Below are 21,153 nucleotides of genomic sequence, written 5' to 3' on the forward strand. Positions count from 1 at the left end.
ATCCAGCATAACACCTACCTTATGTTTGTCTCATGCAGTCTCAAATTCCATCACTGTTCTCTTTGTTATCATGCCTTAATACGATTGTTGTAATCACTTTGTCACTCTACACCCTTTGCATGAAAAAAAATATTTTCTGTCTTAATTGAGCCTTCCTCCTTCTATCTTATATGTCAATATTCTCATAGGCAAGTACTAGGCTAGCTGCTCTTGTGGGACATTATAAGGCTAGCCAATTTCCCTTTTTCTGCTCAAATTAACCTATTCCATTTTGTTAGAGATTGGTCTTTATCATGGTTGAGAATTATATATTACCCCTAATCAGAATAACTGGGATCATACCATATATACTTTGAGGGGACCCGTGCATGGGATAAAGCATTTAGGAGCCATCTCTGTCCACTAGCAGTACAGGGGCAGTCTGGGATAAATGTTCTGCTTCCCATCCATAGATCCAAGCTATGCTTAAATATGGACAGGGATAAACTTTGTTTTATATGGATGAGAAGTCTGTTCCAGAGCAGGGATATCCTCTGTGAGATACACCTGTCGCTCTAAACTGTTCTGTTGATGTTGCAGAAGAGGTTTAGATCCCTAAACTAAGTAGATCTAATGCCATTCGCCTTGCTGATGCACAGTAAATCCATCAGTATTGGATCAGAAAATGCCTTATATGCCAGAAACAGGTGTCCTCGTAGTAGCCTGTATGATACTGAATACAGTGACAGGGCTTTGAGTCATTTCGCATAGGACATGTTGTTTAAGCCTTGTATCCTTTTAGTAAGGTATCTCTGTGGGTGTTTCAGTAGTTACAGGTGTCTGGCAGATGCATGCCAAAAGGGGGCATTATACTCAATCATTGGCCTAATGAGGACTTAGTAAAGGGGGACAATAACATCCCTAGATCTAGACAGAATCTCTTTGTTTATAAGCAGTGCAGTATAGAAGGACATTCTTACAACAATGGACATATGTTGGTCAAAGGTTAGGTCACTGTCCACATAGGTTCCCAAATCCAGAACAACTGGATCAATTGTTAAGGGAGTATTGTCAATAGGGTAGTTCCCTGGGGTAGATAACTTCCCAAAGGATAAAATAATGCATTTCTTGGTATTTAATTTCAGTTCATGATTTTGGCATCATTTATTTATTTGGAACAAACCTCCCTGCAAGACAGCTAAGTCATTTGGTTATTGAATGACTGCTCCTAGCTTGAAGTCATCTGCAAACATAGTTAGACAGTGCCCTTTGGTACTGGCATTTATTTCAGAAAAGCTGATGCCAAAAAGGAGAGGTCCCAGCACAGAACCCTGGGGGATTCCACTGGTGACTTGTCTCTTTGTGGAGGTAACTTCCTCTTATTTTGATTTCCTGTGCCCTATCTGTAAACCAGTTTGCACTCCAGTGGGTGATATAGTGGTTGAGATATGCAGTGTGTACCATTCAACTCTTCAACTCTTTCCCTCTCATTTCATATACAATTTATTTGGAAAATTGTACCCTGAGGAATCCAAGCCTACAGTCAGTTCTAGGAATGTTTTCTGACAAACAGCTGATCACCAAATATACAGATTTTAAGAAGTAACAATCATCTCATGGTATTCACCATGAGATGATTGTTGAAGGAGAAGGTGAAGGAGAAACAGGGAGACTTGTCTTATTTGCCAAGCAGAGTATTCTCTGTTCTATGAATCTGCAAAACCTCTAATCTATCACATGTTTAAGTTTGGGAATGTTAGGATAAAGCTCCAAACTTCCATGTCTGTTCATAGACCTTCAGTTCTAGCAAATGAAATTTTGATAACCCTAGCAATGTCAGATTCCCTGGAAACATGTAATGTTTTTTCATATAAACCCTTAGAGTTCATTTTTAGGAGTGTAAATTACTGAATATGTGCAGGAATATACATTAAGATCACGTAGTGCTTCTTTATATGTGGCCTCATCACTTTGTTGTTCCAGTTTGTAATGCCTCTGTCATGCCTATGTCTGTAGAAATTAGTTCTTCTGAATGAAAACAGTATATCCCTGGCAATTCTTTGACTGATTAGCAATATAGTGAAACAAAATGACAACATGAACATTACCGCATATGACTAATCTAAGAAGCTTTTGAGTTTTAATACTCAATGACACAAGAAATATTATTAGTATTTTTCCAGGGGGGCAAACCTACTTGCATCCTCCCTTTCTGACATTTATGTTATCATTTTGAGGTTGTATAATCTCAAAGAAAATAAAAAGCATTTTAAAAGATTGTGCATTCCCATTTTCCAGGTAATGAATGCCACTAAAGAGAATATGTGAACTATATAATCTGTTTCATATGCAGTCATGGAGCTTACTCCCTTGTGAAGCTATAAAAGTTAGTAGCATTTCTTTAAAGTGACATTTCCAGTCAATAGCAGTAAAGGTTTAATTCTTTCTCATGCTATTGTTCTCTTTTGCAACAATCATAGGAACAGCAGTCATTCTGAGTCTCCAAGCTTATAGCAGGTATAATGGTGTAGTTTTAATTTCAACAAATAAAGTTACTACAGCATACCTCTCAACCTGCAGACATTGATAGGAGCAATGGCCCTGAAAATCTGGACATCTAATTAGCATAACATTTAAATATCAAATAGCATGCAACTTCCTGCTTCAAGTAAGAACGTGGGATACTGCTCAGAAACATATGTTAAAAAAGAAAGATTGACAAAAATAATTGAGAAATATAAGCACATTATGAAAGAGAATGTAAAATCTGCAGACTTGAATAAACTGTATGGCAAAATCCTACCATACAGGATTTGCTTCAGAATAGGGGATTGTAAGATTTGTGTCAACTTTCTTTAAACTTTTCTTTCTGCTAACATGTTGGTCATGAGGAATGGCTTCCTATGTACCACGCAGCTTCAAAAATTGCATGTTATAAGGGGGATTCAGAAAAGTGTGTGTGAAGGGGTAAAACATCACCAGAAATTGGGACATCCTAAATCAGGCCTTAAAATATGAATGTTCATCCAAAATAGGGACAGCTGAGAGGTCTGTATTACAATCAAATTTCTCTATCAACATTATGTAAAATTAAGGCCTTGTTATTTTTATTATATGCTTCCTCCTTTTCGTCCGTTTACTATCAATTTTTCTTTATTCACACAGCAAAAACATCATCTAGGCAGCCATGAAGTGAGTTTGGTCCCTGACCTCAATGATGTCCTCATAACCCCTTACACAACATTCAGAAGAATGTTTACCCTTGAAGCCTGAGGGTTTGGTTTCTCAGACCAGGTTCACTCATCTTTAGATAAGGTATTTTCTCCCCCCAATGCCCATGGCTTCCTTGGGGCATTACTTGCAATATCAGCTTCTGAAACATATTCTATCCTATGCGGACATAGTCTAGGAAAACCTGTAACACATATACACCCTCCCCCCTCACACACACACACACACACACACACACACACACACACACACACACACACACATACACACACACTGACATCCAGATGTCTCTACTGAGTGTCAGTAAAGATGGCAATCTTCTCAAACCTCCCTTCCCCAGGATAGGCAAGCTGACATCAGCCTCTCACTCCTATCAATGGCCAGTTCTCCCAGTGCTCTGATCACTGCTCAATGCTTAGCTCAGCTAGGACACAACCCAGATTTTGTGTCTCTGTGCCATAAAACTAGCTATAAACTGTGTTATTTAACTACTGTGCTTTCTTACAATACAGGCACTGATTTTAAACTCAAATTTCAAGTATAAATATCCCCAGGATCTGAGCATCTGTAGACTGAGTCAAAAGTCTCAAAGTAAAACAAAAAATATATAGCTTATTCACTTTGTTGGCATCAGTGACAGTGAAGCAACAGATAGCACAATTGCCTTGTTGTGCTGGAAGATCAGTAGACTATGGGTTCTATTCCCACCCCTGGTGTATGGATTAACTTACAAAATACAGCATAAGTAGGAAAGTGCAGCATAAGGTGGGTGTTACCCTCCACAGTGTGGCAACCTACAGATGAGGCATTAAACAGAGGCCCCATATGCCTAAGGTGGTGGCAAATCAGGTGGATGAAAAAGTTCACTCAGCACCTATTGAAACATTTAAGAGATGTTTCCCTGATGCCCTGACTAAATTTCTACTAGTAGTATAAATACCACCTTTGGTCTCCTTTGTAAAGAGGTCACTAACTTAGTGGGACTAACCCAGCTAAAAAAGGATAAATAAAAAAAAATGTTCATTTTTAGATAACTGGGTAGATGGACTAGTCTTTTGACATTTTCAGTTATAACCTGTATCAATGGCTGTACACTAACCTTGATTTACATTACATAATGTCAACAGAACTAAACTTGAATAAAACTACAAGACAAATTGGCTCCTTATTGAAATGTTGCTAGTCAAAATGCTGAGTACTGACAAACTAAAAAAAAATAGAACAAATGTACAAGATAAGACCAAATTCAGAATATATTTCTCTTTTAAACTTCATTTTTGCAGGTGGTCAAGCGCCTGCACCCCCTTATGTGAGTGGCAAACCCCCACACCCCCAAGCTTATATATACCAAATGTGAGATTGCCATACCTCAGAGAAAAGGGAATATTGAGAGGAATAGCTATCTTGGACTTGGTATATCTAAGTTCATTTTCGGCCATTCATTCTCCATGTTTTGGGACTTGTTCTAGTTGGTCCCAACATTTCAAATGATTTTAGAAAAAATGCATTAGGTTATAGTGGCAGACAGAAGTATGGATATATTACACTAAATATCACTTCTGAAAATACCAGTAATAAACATAGCTGGGAGATGAGGGAAAGGGGGCAGTCTAGATATAAGGAGATGTATGTGGAGACTTTTCTTGAAACTAAAGTGAACTCCCCAACAACCGTAAACTGAAAATAATTTTGAGAAAAATCTTAACACACATCTACTCAGCTCTAGACTGTGCCCCCTGCTCCTCCTACTTGGCAAGTGTGGTTTCCTCCTCCCTATCTCACACCCAAATCTCAAAGACCTCCCTTGAGTCTCTTCTCCTTATCACCTCCTTATCACCTGTTGATGTAAACCTACATCTTTTTTCTCCTGCAACTGTCAGTCATGGTTTTTTAACCAATGCACCATCCCACCCCACCATATCCTCTTATACCTTAGATATTTTCTAACAGTAACTCCAGATCCTTCCCAAAGTCAGTATGATGTACTTTTGGTTTCACCATTGTTAATTATTAAACCCTTTTTAATACAACTCTCCTTACGTTAATCACATAGTCACCTCTATAACTTATTATTCACACTGTCTTATACTAACAATTGTATTACCTTCATAAAGCAATTATGTTCCAATTGCATATGTTGCTTTTTCGTAATATCTTTAGAATCCTTAACTTAATTACTATGATAATTTATTCATACTAAATATTGTATACATTACCAAATGTTTACAAAATTCTTTTTTAGTTTTCAAAACTGTATTGGATTTTTTTCCCTGAGTCTCCACTGAAAAAGGGTCTTCCAATCAGATCTGCCAGTAACAAAATGCAAATAAAATAAATAAATACATACATACATATATAATGTTAAATACAAATGAAGCAATCAGAAGTACTTAATTTAGCTGTTATCTTTGAAGAACTTGCAGTCATAAACAGTGCAAGAATATTTATTGAATTTTGCTTGGAAATTATTAAAGTCTTGAAGATTCAGATTTTAGGGGGTATTTCATTTCAACACTTCAGAAAGATTTTAGAAAAGTTTTTCAATATAGTAATGATGATAAATGCTGGTTTTATTACTGCTAGGACTCCATGATCATGAGATTTGATGGAATGCACATAGTCTTTTATTATTTGTTTCTTATCAAATTGAAGGCAATAGTGCATTATGATTAATTTTGAAGTTTGTGAATCTAGATAGATGGCCTCTCTGTGACTAACCACTTGCAAAAAAAAATGTCTGCCTCTGAGTATATTGGGGGCACTGTTGTTTACCAGTAAAATAAAACAGAAAATCTTCTTTAGACCTTCATTAGAACTTCATTTGCTCTTCTGATCAAAGTAGGAAAGTGAATGGCTAGAATTAGCATTTGGTAGGGCAGGTTGAAATGTTTTTATGAAACGTGTATTAATTGCATATAGGAAAGTGTTATAAAATAGCTCACTTTCTTCACTTTACAGCAGCCGGTAATCATGACACACTTGGGTGAAGAGATGAAGCTGTGCCCTGGTGGTAGACTTTAAAACTAGAAACCAGGGTGCTTTTGCTAAATCAGAGTTATAGCAAGCATGACCCAATGCAGTAAGTGCAACATGAGGTTTAGAGGAAAATAATAATTATCAATTACAATAGCACATGTTAACAACACACATGGGGCAAGGCAGACAGTGTTACAACTTCAGTAACAGATTCTGAAAGATATTCTGTATTCCACTTACAGAGCAGTAGATGCTAAACAGTGGGAATAAGTGTATCTAGAAAAGAAGAACAACAAACCAGTATACCTGTGAAAATAGAAGTGTGAATTAGAACTATGTAGAGAATAGCAGGGGTATGGCAGAAGGGGTGAGCTTATAAAATCAGTAACTAAATAAGTGTAAAGGTGCAAATGGGTGAGACAAGAAAAATCAGATGAGGATAAAAGTGTCAGTGGTGCAACAGGTAGATGTCACCTTTGGTGCATAAGGATGTGTTTTTTTTCCAACCTGGTAGATCAATTGCTGACATTACAGTGCAGCATAAGGAGGAGTGCTAGACTCTGGAGTTGTGCTGCCCTTTGCATGAGCTGTTAAACAAAAGCCCCATCTACTTGAGTTATGGGTAGTCCATGTGGATATAAAAGATCACACCTATTAAAAAAATAGGGATCCTTTATTTATATACAAAATAACTCTTATTTATAAAATATTTACATATTTACAAATATACAAATATATAGATATACAAATAAACATATTTATGATTTCCTTTACAATCACACTTCATTTTCAGCCAAGGCCCATCTGCTTGAGTTGGGGCTAGCTCAGGTGGATTTTTTGTTTGTTTTATTGTCTGTAGCATTTTACCGTTGATCTCATTTACACAGTCTGATCCCTTGTGAAAATATTACCTATTGAAAAAATTAGGGATCATTTATTTATATTCAAAAAGAGCTCTTGTTTACATAATATTTACATATTTACAAATGTTTACAAATGTACAAATATAGAGAAATATAAATACACATATTTATAATTTTCTTTACACTCATGCTAAATTTTATCACTATTAGACCCCAACTCCATTTTCCATCAACACCATCTGATTTTGCTTAATATTGTCATTAAAATCCATTTAACATTAAACATGTATCTATGTTTACTGTATTTACTTCTTTTATATTTTCAAAAAAAATCTTGTTTGCATAATTTTCCCCATAACTTTTTTACTCTTTACATTTCAAAAACATGTGTTCCATTGATTATTCTTCTTCATAATGTAAACATATTCTATAACTTTATTTTTATATGGCATATTTCCTTTTGCTGGCAGTTTTACTATTATCAATCTTCACAAAAAATCTTGATATTCTGCTTTCTGATTACACCATTTGCTTCTTATTTTTTATAGCTTTAATGATTTAATCTGATAGATGTTCCATGGTTTTACAAAGTAATGTTTTATCATTACATTATTATACCATACTTTTCTGTCTTTTTCTATATCAGTTTTTATTTTCCACAAAAATATTTTTATTGGTAACATTTTGTTTCTTCATTTATATACTCGTTTGCACTTTTACTCTTTTTTTAAATATCCCCAGATGTTATCATACTTATATTTATACAATATTACTAATCATCTCACACCCTTTTCATTTAGCCACTTTAACATGTTGTACAAATTTAATGAGGCAGCTTATACCATTGTGTTAATTAATCTTAAACCTCCTTTCTCTTTATTTATATCCACAACTCTCTTTTTATGAGTTTAACGAGAACCCCATATAAATGAAAAAATATCTGCAATAATTTCTTTCCAAATACTGTTAGCAACATCAATATACTTGCTAAGCATGCTTTTATCCATTAGTGCTGAATTTGTCAAATAAGCCTTTTATCTGAATGATAATTTACATGTTCTCCAGAAAAAAATACTTGTTTTATTTCTTGTATTGTTTCCCATTGAATTCTACTTAAATCTTTATTCCCAAATTTTATACCTAACAAAGAATTTTATTTCACTGTAAAATATATATGCCCTGTCTTTACTGCATCACCTAAACCTTTACTTTTCTTTTATTTAAAGTCATCCCTATCACTTCTAGACACTTATTTGTGCAAATGATTACTTTGTTTATCCAACTTTTGTATGTTTGCAATTATTAGAATGTCATCTGCATATGTTACTAGAACTGGAATTCTTAATCCTTCAGGTGTTATATACCCTGCCGCCTTCATTTTCTAATTTATTTCACATACTATCCCATTCAAAATTAACACAATGGGTATACAGCTCATTGAACATCCCTGTGTTACACTTCTCTTCATATGTACCTTTTGACTTAACCTGCCATATACAGGTATTTCTACTCTATTATCACTATATGTCGATATACATAATTTCCTAAGTTTCTCCCTTATATTATACTTTCTCATTATTACCCATAAGATTTCATGTCCAATTGCAGCAAATGCTTATTAAGTTCTCCTATCACAATTTTTGCTTTTTCTTTTCTATTCATATCATCCACGTCTCTATTATTAATAATTCTTGACATCCCTTCCACTTTATACTGTATGTACTATCTTGCATAATAATTTCCATTTAAGTTTCAAATCTCTTTAATTATTATTTTCATAAAGATCTTGTAATCAATATTATTTATGTTCCTATCAGATGACCGAAGACGCATTTTGTCAAATGCGTCTTGGCCGAACTTGAAATGTCGAAAAGGCAAAATGACGAAGCGGCATATAAGTGAATTCTTTCCCTGGGAAAGAAGTCACTTGGCCGCTTCCATCACTTTGCCATTTTTGGCACTGTAGAGCAATCTCAGAGTTGGTATATTTAAGTTGGGGGGGGTGTGGGGAGCAATGTTTTAATGTCTTTTTTTTGGGCGAACAACGTTTTTTTTCCCTGGGGAAAAAAAAATTGCTGTTCTGGTTGTTCAATGTTTTGTGAATTTGAAATTTAGAGTTCGATATAACAACATTCGATCATACTATAGACCCTATTATTCACTGCTATTGGTCTTCAGTTTTTTAATTGTCTTCTATCTTCCTTCTTCCATATGAATGTAAGCATTACAATACATAATTCTTTATACATAAAACCTTAATTTGACCATTCATTCAAAATCTTACATTTTTTTTGTCACTTCCTTAAATCTATATACATTTCATATACAATTCCATTTGGTCCTGCAGCCAAATCTATATTTACATGTCTTAACACTTTATGTAGCTCACTTAAAGAAATGTATTTTTCCACCTCTTTATTCTCTTTTTCTGTTAACTTTTTTACTTCAATATTTTTATCACTACGTTCATTTTTTCTAAACATTTCTTGCTCATATTGTACTACACAATTTATGTTTTCCTTAGTTCTTTCTGTTTTTCCTTTTAATGTTTTTTATTTTTCTCATTATACTGCAATATTCCTTTACTAATCTACTTAAGTAACTTGAAACATATTCTGTTTTTCCTTGTAAAAATATCTTTCCTCATATAACATTTTTTGTAATTTTTCTTAATTTCTTTCATATAATTCTTTTTCTTTGACAATGTACTTTCTATCAGTGTGTTATAAATCTTCCAGTTCATCATTATATTCTCTACTTTTTGCATATCATATCGCCACTTTAAAGGAGAACCACACCCACGTACTAAAAAAAAAATGTTTATTTCATCATGGTTTGGCGTTTTCTACATTTTAACACCACTCTGGGACTATTTACAGGTTTGTACATATTTTTATATGTAATTTCTGAGTCTGACCACATGGCATCTGGCATCTTGAAGTAATTCTGATTGTTTAGTCTGCCTGTAGGTATCCCACAATGCAGTGCTTGTCTGTAAAAAGTTACATCATGCAGGCCTTTTTCTTCCTGAAGAGTTGTCTCAATGCATTGATTTTGCATGCATACACTGCTGTATTTCAGTCAGTTTTTAAGTAACATGTCATGCTGTTCAGTGACTACTTAAAACATAAACAGTACAAATCCCATCTTACATACTTTCAAAGTGCTTTTTACTGCTGCTTCTTTTTAAAATGGCTAAACTGCATTTTTTGTGAAGCCTGAATTGTACTACTTTGACTCATCTCCCATCCCCTTCACACATAACTTCCCTAGATCTCAAAGTGCTAAGGGTAATTTGAGCTGTTTCCTGCTATGATTGACAGCTCACAGCAGGAGTCCTGACTCATTTACTGTTTCCTTGTTCTAGCCTTTACTTTCTGTATAGGTAGGGGAAGGACCAGGGAGGTGTGACATCACAGCATAGGTGGGTTTTGGTCATGATGATGTCAGTTTGGGGAGGGAATTGACCAGAAAACTACCTGTATTTAGTGGCCTTGATGAAATCAATGAATTGGAGACTTTTTCAGGGTGGGATAAAAGTTATTTGAAAGCGAAACCAGCAAGGTACAGTAAGGCACTGTTCTTGGGTGAGACAGTCAATTTAAAATATTTGAAAGGCTGTGTTATTGTTTATTCATAGCAGAGACAATAAATAGGGAGAAAAAGGACAGAGAACATAAGAGTTTAATAATAGAATCCCATTGTTGTCCTTTAAAAAAACATATTTTATATTTTCCTTAAATATCATCCACCATTCAGACCAGTTTTATAAACTATTCTCATAGTAATAAAATCTTTCTATAACTATATTACAAATCTCTTTCCTACTTCATTCCATTATTTCTCATTTATCCTCTTTTATTTCTTTGCCTATTTTTATCTATTCCTTGTTTTCCTTTATCTCAAGCAATATTAGAATGATCAGAAATCCTGTGTTAACTACCTCCCCTTATCCTATAACTAAACCTTCTGATATTATAATATAATCTATTTCAGTTCTATACATACACATTTTGCAAGTCCATGAATTTTTGTTCCAAAGTTTTAACTTACCATATCTTATAACTTCTCACATTTTTGCTTATATAATTTCTTTTCTTTGTATGCTTGCCTCTTAAAACACAGTTAAAGTCTCCTGTTATTATAATATTCATATTTATCACTACATAGTCTAAAATCTGATGAAATAACATGTCTCTTTCTTTAGAATTAGTATAAATATATAATGTTATAATTCTATATACTTGTTCTTTCCATTTTATATTTTTAATGGTTAATCTTCTGATTTTTTGTTAAAGTTGCATCTGATATTTTTACTGTAGTTCTACAGAATATGGCTATTTGGGAAGATGTTTAATTTCCCAAATTCCAGATTATATTTCCTCCCCATAGTTTCTTTGTTTTAACCTTTGTTCATTTGTCAAAATTTTTTGTCTTCCAATATAATTACATCTACATCACACTTATTACACCACTCTAAAATCCCTATTCTTCTTACTATATTCTTAATACTACTCACATTTACAGAAAGCACTATAACATTTTAATTTTCCCTTTTCTTTAGATTCATGGTTTCATAATTGCATAGCTAATTACTAGATAAACTTTCTTAATAGGCCATTTTAGGCCTAACCAATTTCCCTCCCAAATGGGACAATAAAACACTGTATCTTGTGTCTGTGAGTCAAAACCTTAACCTTATACAAACCACCAATCATTAGCTGCTTATTTTCTTTTTCATCTATTTCCTTTCCTTTTCTCTTTTGTACTTATCCATTAAAATTTTCTTTTTATGTCTTTTACCTTTTCACCAATATAATTCTTGTTTCTTTTACTAGCTCCCAATTTATGTCTTCTTCATCACTTATTTTTCAGAACATTTTCTGTGTCCTCTTTATTTTTTTCTCATCTAATTTGTCTTCTATTTCAACTACTTCTAAAATTTCTACTCTTTATTCATTTTCTTTTTTTTTCTTTTTCTTTTCCTTACTCTTATTTTTATTTTTGCAATCCATCCTTAGCTTTCCAATTTTGTTATATTTATGAAATTTTAATTCACATTTTTTGCATCATGATCCATTTCCCTAAAACTATAATATTTTCTTTTGTCACAGTTACTTATCAAATGTCCTTCTTTTCCACACAAAAAAACATGTTTTGGGTTGTCTCCATTATTTTACAACACTACTATTTTCCTCCACATTTATCATGCTTGTTATATGTACATTTTTTTCTCTTTCTATTTTTAACACAATATTACAATCCCAGCCACCAGTCCATAAACCCCTTTTGTCATAAACTTTTGTAATATCCAGTACTTCTTTACATAAAGTTTACAAATGTCCTTTTAACATTTCTCTTTCTACCACTGTTCAAAATTGTACATAATTTTCCTTTTTTCCCCTGTTAAATGCTTTTATCACATAAAGATTCCATGAGTTATGGTCTTTCTTTTTTCCATATTCTACAAGAAAAATTTCCATCAAAAAATGTCTCAAATATAATGTCACAAAATGACTCTGTTAATAAGAATAAATGCTCTTACCTCATGCGCTTTACACTCAAAGGAGCTATTAAATTGTCCCACATTTCATACCTATTTCTATTGTCTTCTTTACTTTGAATCATTGCCACATACTTCTGTTTTTCATTTTCCTCTACCTTCTTTTCAGCTATTCAACTTTTGCCATTTTTCACTTTCTCTGAATAAGTTTTCTTTTCCATCTCACCACTATTCTTCAGGATTGCCTCTGTATCCTCCTTTTGTATTTTCTCCATAATGTACCCTCAGGAATCATCTCCTTCATTTTCTAGCTCACTCTGCGCCACCATTTCTTTAAGTAAATCATCCCACAACCCTTCTGACTGGAGGATTGTAATTATACATCCATCATTTGCTAACTCATCTACATCAAACAGATTCATTTGAAACATCTCCACAGAATGTTGCACACATTTTCAGGTCTTGATATTTGCTTTCACCCTCATTTTCTCTCACCTCCATTATTTCCTTCTCTTTCCATCTGCCTCCCTGTTTTTTCCAGGCCACCTCTGCACCTGGAGTGGAAAGATGGAGTGTTTCTGCAAAACGGGTCCCATTCACAACAGTGACAAGTAGGAAAGAACCCCCATGTCCTGGCCAAATTTCCCCTAGCAGTATAAGTACCATGTTGGGTCCCCCTCAAAACAGGCTACTAGCCTAGTAGGACTAACTTGGTCAACAAAGAATAAGTAAATAAAACAGAATGCCCCTTGCACTAAGCAACATTAAAGTCATACGTGGCAGAAGCATGAGGCTTTGTGAAATGGAAATATAGTTGCATGCTTGAAAGAAGAAGCTATTCAAGGGGGAGCCAATCTAAGGGAGTTTTTAGGGCAGTGTTTCAAAGAGTATACTTGCAGACCTACAAAAATCAAGATGAAAATGTAGGCAAGAGGAAATCGTGAGTGTTAGCACACAATGACCTATGTATGGTGGATTAGCATTAGGTCCAATCATAGAGGTAGAGGGATGAACATTCAAATGGTGGTCTTTGAAGAGATCCACAGCCTTACAAGCCTGGCATTGTACCACAACTATGATTTTATTTAGGCAGCCTGTCACCTGGTTTTCCAGGATGACATGAAATAATCTACTGAAACCTTCTAAAACAGGAAGATTTGACATTATTGGTTAGGATTTGATATTTTTAAAGTATGTTGTCTAGAACCTATATCTTCCCCTTAGATCACCCACACAAAGCCTATGTTTGAAAGCTGCCTTAATACCTGGAGTTATCCAGTCTTCTGAGATTTCACTACCATTCTGCTCAGGCTGGTTAAGTCTGACTCCCTTTCTTTCTGTTTGTTATATGCATAAATAAACATTTGTTATCCTGCTTTACCCTTTCTTCCAACTCCTTTTCAGAGTTTGCCTTTGCTGTCTTTTTTGCCTTTGCTACCCTTCTGCTTGCCTCTTTTATTGGGCCTCTTCCTTTCTTGCATCACTGTTTGCAGTTTCCATGTCTTCTTGCTCAAATTCCCTGCATTGTATAGTAATGCTACCCCATCTTGCTGTGACTTGCTCATTTGTCCCTTTATTATGCTCTCTACTTCTTTTTCCTACTGCTCTCTGAACAATTAAAACATTTTTTATGCATCCCCTACTTTAAAAACTCAGTCAACAAGATGTACTTCAACTTAATTCTTAAAACTTCTGTCCTTTTTGCACTAAAAGGGTGTCTGTTCATGGCAAATAATTGGTGACTTTGACAGGTCTCTCCCCATCAACTGCCACAGTCAAATGTTCTACTCCCTAATCCACTCCTTCCCAGGTGTGCTGGCTGCTGAAATGGAAAGTTACATGTAGATGTTCATGTTTGCATCTCACTATCATGCCTCTAGCCCAGCTTGCAACGATTCCAGCTGTCTATTCTGACAGGTAATGATTGCCCTACTTGCACCACATGTATCCATCACTCTGCAATAATGGCCACCTTTACCACCTCATTGTGCTAAGCGTGAGCATTAAATCCAGTTTAAATATAATTCATTATTCCTGTTTTGCTAAACATCAGTACCCTATTTTCTCCTCACACTGGCTTTCACTACCTTCACTTTCTGCCATAAATTGCACACCTCCTACCTGCAGAATTTCTCACCAATTCAATTACCTGCAGCCACTCTGACTGTCTGTGCTGATTGACTTATTCCCTGTGACATAACTTGTCCCATTCATATCCCTCTGCATTCTTTCTGCAGGCCACTTCACCTCTTCTGTCCCTTTTACCCAGTGCCAGTACCATCTGGCTATGAGCTTCTCCCTGCCCATTTCCCCTGCTTTGTATCTATTGTCCATTTCTGTAACTCCACCTTTGGCTCTGCCTTTTCTACTTTTCTTGTCAATGATGTCCCTCCATCTTGTCTTCCTTCTTCTAGTCATCTCATTCCTGGTTACATTTCTGCTACACAACTTGTCTGTGCACCTTTAACAACCTCTGCTCAAGTACTATTTAACTATGTTTTTCTCTCCAAGCTTTTCCCTCACCATCCAATCTTCTGGCTAGCTTTTAGTACAGTATCTTTTCTATTGGCCTCATGTTACCTCATCGCCATTTCCTCTTTAGCCTTTCTTACCACAGTATTCAGTCCGCTATCATTTCTAACTCTCACATTCCTGGTTAAAATTCACAATTTTTCCTGCAGATACCACATCTTCTGTCACCATTGGGCTTCCTAAGACTAAACCACTATCATATGCATGCTCATTGTCTCTGCGTGTGTGTGTGTGTGTGTGTGTGTGTGTGTGTGTGTGTGTGTGTGTGTGTGTGTGTGTGTGTGTGTGTGTATGTATATATATATATATATATATATATATATATATATATATATATATATATATATATATATATATATACACATGTATATATCAATATTAGAAAAAGTTGTCTATATTCAAATAATGTAGTACTTCCCAAAAACAACCTACTTTCCAAATCACAGCATGGCTTTAGACCTACTGTCCTTTACCAATAGTTAACCACCACAGAAGCAAGGGTCTATTCATATCTCCCATATTCTTAGACTTATCAAAAGCCTTTGACATGGTTAACCACAGTATGCTTCTTGAAACTCTATCTACCCTAAACATTAGCTCCTCCTCTATATCATGGTTCAGCAGCTACCTATCAAGCCATCTTCAAGCAGTCCTATGGCAAAACCAATTGTCCTCCCTGTTACCAGTATCCATAGGAGTACCTCAAGGGTCCATCCTTGGCCTATTGCTGTTCTCTCTCTTCACCAACCAGATCTCTTCATCCTCTCTTTCTCTTCCTCAGTAGTACAATTTGCTGATGACACTGCCATATATGCGGCACCCCCACTTTAAATGACCTGCAAACCCTGACCCAAAATAACTTTACTTTAGCCAAAACATGGCTCACTAACATCAAACTTATTCTTAATCTGAAAAAAACAAACTAATTATTTTCAGCCCTGGTAGATCCCTCCCCCTAAACAATAACTTTACCATAAGCTCCAAAGATAATACTCAAATCACTCCAACCACTCACACCAAACTGCTAGGTGTAGAAATTGACAATAACCTGAAATTTGACATCCACGTAGTACAAACCATCGAGAAAGTAAACAAAAACTTGGGCTCCTCTATAGGAACAAACAATATATTACTAAACACACCAAAGCCACCACTGCAAGGACTCATCTCCTATCTATCCTTCTCTATGCCTCCTCTATCTTGACTAATCTCTGCCAGTCTGAACTAAGCAAAATGGAATCTTGTTATAACAAGATTGCCAAGTTTGCTACTGAAGCATCATATAGGTCCAACCACTGTCTATCCCTTAAGCAGCTCAATTGGCTTGAGTTGCCTCAACTATTGCTACTCAACCAATTGGCAATAGCACACAAGCTCTACTACCTTCCCAAAGAAACCCTAGCACTCCATCATCTAATTCAACCCCACACAACCACTAGAACCTAAAGATCTAGTAACCAGAATGTCCTAGAAGTCATCAAACACAAACATGATGCTGGTAAATCTCTCTTTTCTTGCACTATTGCTAGAATCTGGAATTCACTACCAAACCACAGAACTTCTACTACCTCCATTAATCAATTTAGAAAACTCCTGAAAACTCAATATTTAAACAACTGGCTTTGTTCCTGCTACTCCCCAGGCTAATACATACCTATCATCTGTCACAAGGATTCCACTAAGTGACACCAGTTTGTTACCCTGGGAAGTTTGTTAAACTGTCGATTGTTTTTGTACTGAACTAATATCTATCTTCTATAAAACTGGGCATAAATTTCCTGTTGCCTCAATTAAATAATCTCATGCAGTTTAAGCACCATTACCATCCTGTTTTTATCATTCATAACATTTATGTGTAAACTGCAATTTCAATATTGTTGTCTTAAAAAAAATCAAGTTTCAGTGCAATGTTTTTTGCTGTTAATTTAAGAGCTTGTTATGTGGTAGTGGTGCTGTGGTAGCATTGTCGCCTCACAGTAAGATGCTGTCTGGTTCGATTCTCAGCTAGAGCTTCTTCGGTGTGGAGACATGCGTGAATGGGCATACCTTCATTGAAGGTTGTGTGTCAGGGCTAGCAACTTGGCATGTAAAAATCTACTGCCAATCATTAGCGGGCCGGAGTTCTGCTGTGGTGACCCCTAACTGGGAAAAAGCCGAAAGACACAACATTTAAGAGCTTGTTAATCTCTATTTTATCATATGCTTATATGTATGCTATACTTCTCATATGTATTGTATTGTACTTTGGAGCTTTTCTCCCTGGGCCTCTGCTGAAAATGGATCTGTGTCCAGTCAGACTTTCCTGGTAAACAAATGTAAAATAAAAAAAAATATATATATATATATATATATATATATATATATATATATATATATATATATGTATATATATATATATCAAATAAATCGTTGAGAATTCTTAGTGAAGTCATATTTTTTATTGTTTTTGACAAATAAATTAAGAATTTAATTTATACATGTCATTGAAAAACAGGTTTGAAAATGAATTGTCTATGCGCCAAGGAGTTGAAGCTGATATTGCTGGACTTCGCCGAGTCTTGGATGAGCTTACCCTTTCCAAATCAGACTATGAGATGCAGATTGAAAGCATTAGGGAAGAACTGGCATACCTCAACAAGTGTCATGACGAGGTTAGTAGTGTTATCTTCTTTCCCCAGCCTTCATCCCTGATAATTGTGGTCACTTAATGGCAAGCTATGTTAATTAAAGTGGTTTTCAAGAATTATTAAAATAAAACAACATTGAAGCACCTTACAACTATCCATCTGCTATCCAGTTAATAATAATAATCTCAATATGCAAGACAGCTAATCTGGTCCCATGGAATAGGAGAATAAAGCCCTTAATGCTTCCCCGGTGACCTTTGTTCAATTGTCTGCATGCTAGCTGAAGAAACCATACCAGGCATTGGGAATTCATGACTAATATAGGCTTTCCCATCACAGGGAGGAGGAGGATGCCTAGGCTCAGTGCAGCATCAGCATAAAGAATTGGGTGAAATCTGCAGTACAAGTGGTATTCCATTTGGTCACTAGGGTGAATATGCAAGAAAGCATGTATGCATGCATCAATTGTAGGCAGCAACTACAGAGTTTGCAAGGCTGTGATGGGGTAGGAGGGTGCTAAAGCACAATCCCCCAGTAGCAGCAGTGTGATACAGGACCAGTGTCCTCAATCTACTCATTAACCACAGATGTGGGTCAGATTGACACTGGGGGAGGCTAATACAGGTATGACAGAATCACTGAACAAAGGCAGGAGAGGAACTGGTAACAGTTGATGGTCAGCTGTGGGGTGAGGGCGAAAAAAGGTATTTATACACACACATATATATATATATATATATATATATATATATATATATATATATATATATATATATATATATATTCATAGATAGATATACATAGATAGATATACAGATATATATGTATGTATATATATATATATATATATATATATATATATATATATATATATACATATACATATATATATAAATATATATATGGTTTACTATCAAATGACTGAAAATCAAAAGACTGAATCCCAAAAAGATTGAAAATTCAAAATATTGAATGATGGAATTTGCCCCTTCTCCACTGTAGTGCAATCTTGGAGTTGGTATATATATTTAGCTGGCGGGGTGTGGGGGGGCACAGCCCCCCACATGAGGGGAGCAGGGGGGCTTTCCTCCTGCATTAAAAATGTATTCAATATTTTGAATTTTCAGTCTTTTGATTTTCAGTCATTTGATAGTAAACCAAATACATAGTATATCATTGAATAAAAAATAAAATGGACACTAAATTTAAATAATTGTTTAAGCAAAAGAAGAATTTTATGATGATTTCATAATGTGAAATTACTAAAATCAAGTTGATTAACATAATTTCAGATGTCCTTTTTTATACATTTAACTTTTTTAAGACATGAGGGAATGTTTGCATTACCATGTATATGCATTGATTCTGAGTAATATTTTGTTGATTTAGTATGTGCTGTTGTGAATTTGAAATTATTTTCCTTTTTGTTTGTGTTTCTATTTGCAGGACATGAAGGCTGCCAGCAGCGGCATTGCTGGTCAGGTTAATGTTGAGCTTGACGCTGCCCCTGGTCCTAACCTCATGGATGAAATGGATGCATGCAGGAAAGAATACGAAGCAATGGTTGACAAAATCCGGCGGGATGCTGAGAAATGGTACAATGAAAAGGTATAATAACACCAAAGAACAAAGCTGTCACAAATTTTCAGAAAACTACAAAGAACCAAAGTGATTTCTGTTTAATTTTAGTTTCACACTCCTTTGTTTTATGTTTATGCACTCATTTGTTAAACTGGGAAGTAGATAGGCCTAAGTGCCCATTTATTAACAGTGACCTAAGAAATATGAACAAATGAAAGCAGTTTTAACAAGAGTAAATCCAACAGGAAGCTAGTAATTGAACACATTCATAAATGTATCCACAAATTACCTGTTTTATCTATTTTGTGCTAACTGTGAAGCCAGAGCCTATCCTGGCAATCGATGCACCCAAAGAAAAAAACAAATCTATGCTAGGATGCCAGTCTGTCCTGGAGCACAAGCACACACACACACACACACACACACACACACACACACACACACACACACACACACACACACACACACACACACACATAATTTGGAGGCTTGCCAGTTCACCGATGGCATGTCCTTGCTATGTGGAAGGAAACTGAATCATCCTATGAAATCCTAGGCAGACACAGGCAGGACATGTAGACTCACTTGGGAACCAGTCTGTATAGCTATACACTTCATGGCAATACTACTAACCAATATGTTGCCATAATAAGGGAATACAGACTATAATCAGTATATAGCTTAGTATATTTTGAAGTTTAACAGAATAGCCCATGTGCAGCCACAATCATTTCAGGGCAGGCCAAACAGGAAATAATTAAGATTTTGACATAGTATTTTTCTTCCATGAGGAACAATAAGACTTGTTTACAATTTGCTGGCAGCTGGAGATTGCAATGTTCTGTGCTGAGAAAACATCACGTTTAGCCCCAAGTGACATATGCAGCTAAACAATATATAAAATTTCAGTTAAAATTTGTTGCTAAGCATGCCAGTCTTATCGATTAAAGTGGAAAAAGCCCCCACTATTGCCTAGGTGATTGGTGTTCAATAAGTATCCCTAATGACTGATAGTAGAGGCTGAGAGGATGAGTGGTGTCTATCCTTGGAGGAGTCATCTCCCAGCTGGCTATGCTTGCCACTCAAGTATTGAGTGATGGAATTCTCAGGGTATGGAAACAGGAGACAGTGGAGTGGTGGGCCTGCACTGTGGCTGTTCATTCTGTTGCTAATAGCCCCTGTCCTGCATGTTAGGCAGCATGTATGACTGGGCTTGGTGGAACACTGGGAGTCCCTGTAGTGAAGGAGATGTGCACATTACCACCAGGAGAGAGGTGAGAGATTAGGGCCTCGGTTCAAGCAGTGAAGGAGATGTGCATGACACCACAAAGAGAGGTGTTAGGGCCTCAGTTCAAGCAATGAAGGAGATTTGCATGACACCACCAGCAGACGAGTTAAGGCCTCAGTTCAAAATGGTGTCATTTTTGACATATCAGCAACAGAAGAAGCTTCTCCTGCTGCCAGCTCAGATGGTGATCTGTCTGTATGCTCTTACCCTGGTAAATTTAAGGATGACCTGCACTATCTGAAAATGAATGGACTCATGTATGATTGGGGAGGCTCAGTGGTCATCAGGCAGAGGAGAGAAAAAAGAGATACATACAAAACATGTTGCCAAACATAAGTAGCTTATATATGGCTCCCTAGTGTAATTTCAAGACCTGTAACTGTGACCTTTGGAATTACATAATTACAAGTCTGGACAATGAGGGACAGTGAAAATATGGGTATTTAATTAATGTTGGATTTGAGACTTGCATGAAAAACTGCCAGGGGAGGTGGGCACTATGATTGTAAGAAAATGTCACCTTTATTTCTGAGCAAAAAGCATTGTCAGTCAATTTAACTCCTATTTCATCCA

The 21,153-nt window shown here is 35.7% G+C and overlaps 1 protein-coding gene across 1 annotated transcript in view; it reads left to right on the forward strand.

The window, feature by feature from the left end:
* The window catches only part of LOC122788072 (keratin, type I cytoskeletal 47 kDa-like), a 70,702-nt gene that overhangs the window by 12,747 nt on the left and 36,802 nt on the right, over positions 1–21,153 (forward strand). The window contains exons 3-4 of the mRNA XM_044054995.1: positions 17,579–17,735; positions 19,158–19,319. Coding sequence (XP_043910930.1) covers positions 17,579–17,735; positions 19,158–19,319 — 319 coding nt within the window. The remainder of the gene's footprint in view (positions 1–17,578; positions 17,736–19,157; positions 19,320–21,153) is intronic.

This window comes from Protopterus annectens, chromosome 13.part0 (genome assembly GCF_019279795.1).
Source record: "Protopterus annectens isolate FY-2018-M chromosome 13.part0, PAN1.0, whole genome shotgun sequence".
Classification (NCBI taxonomy): domain Eukaryota; kingdom Metazoa; phylum Chordata; order Ceratodontiformes; family Protopteridae; genus Protopterus; species Protopterus annectens.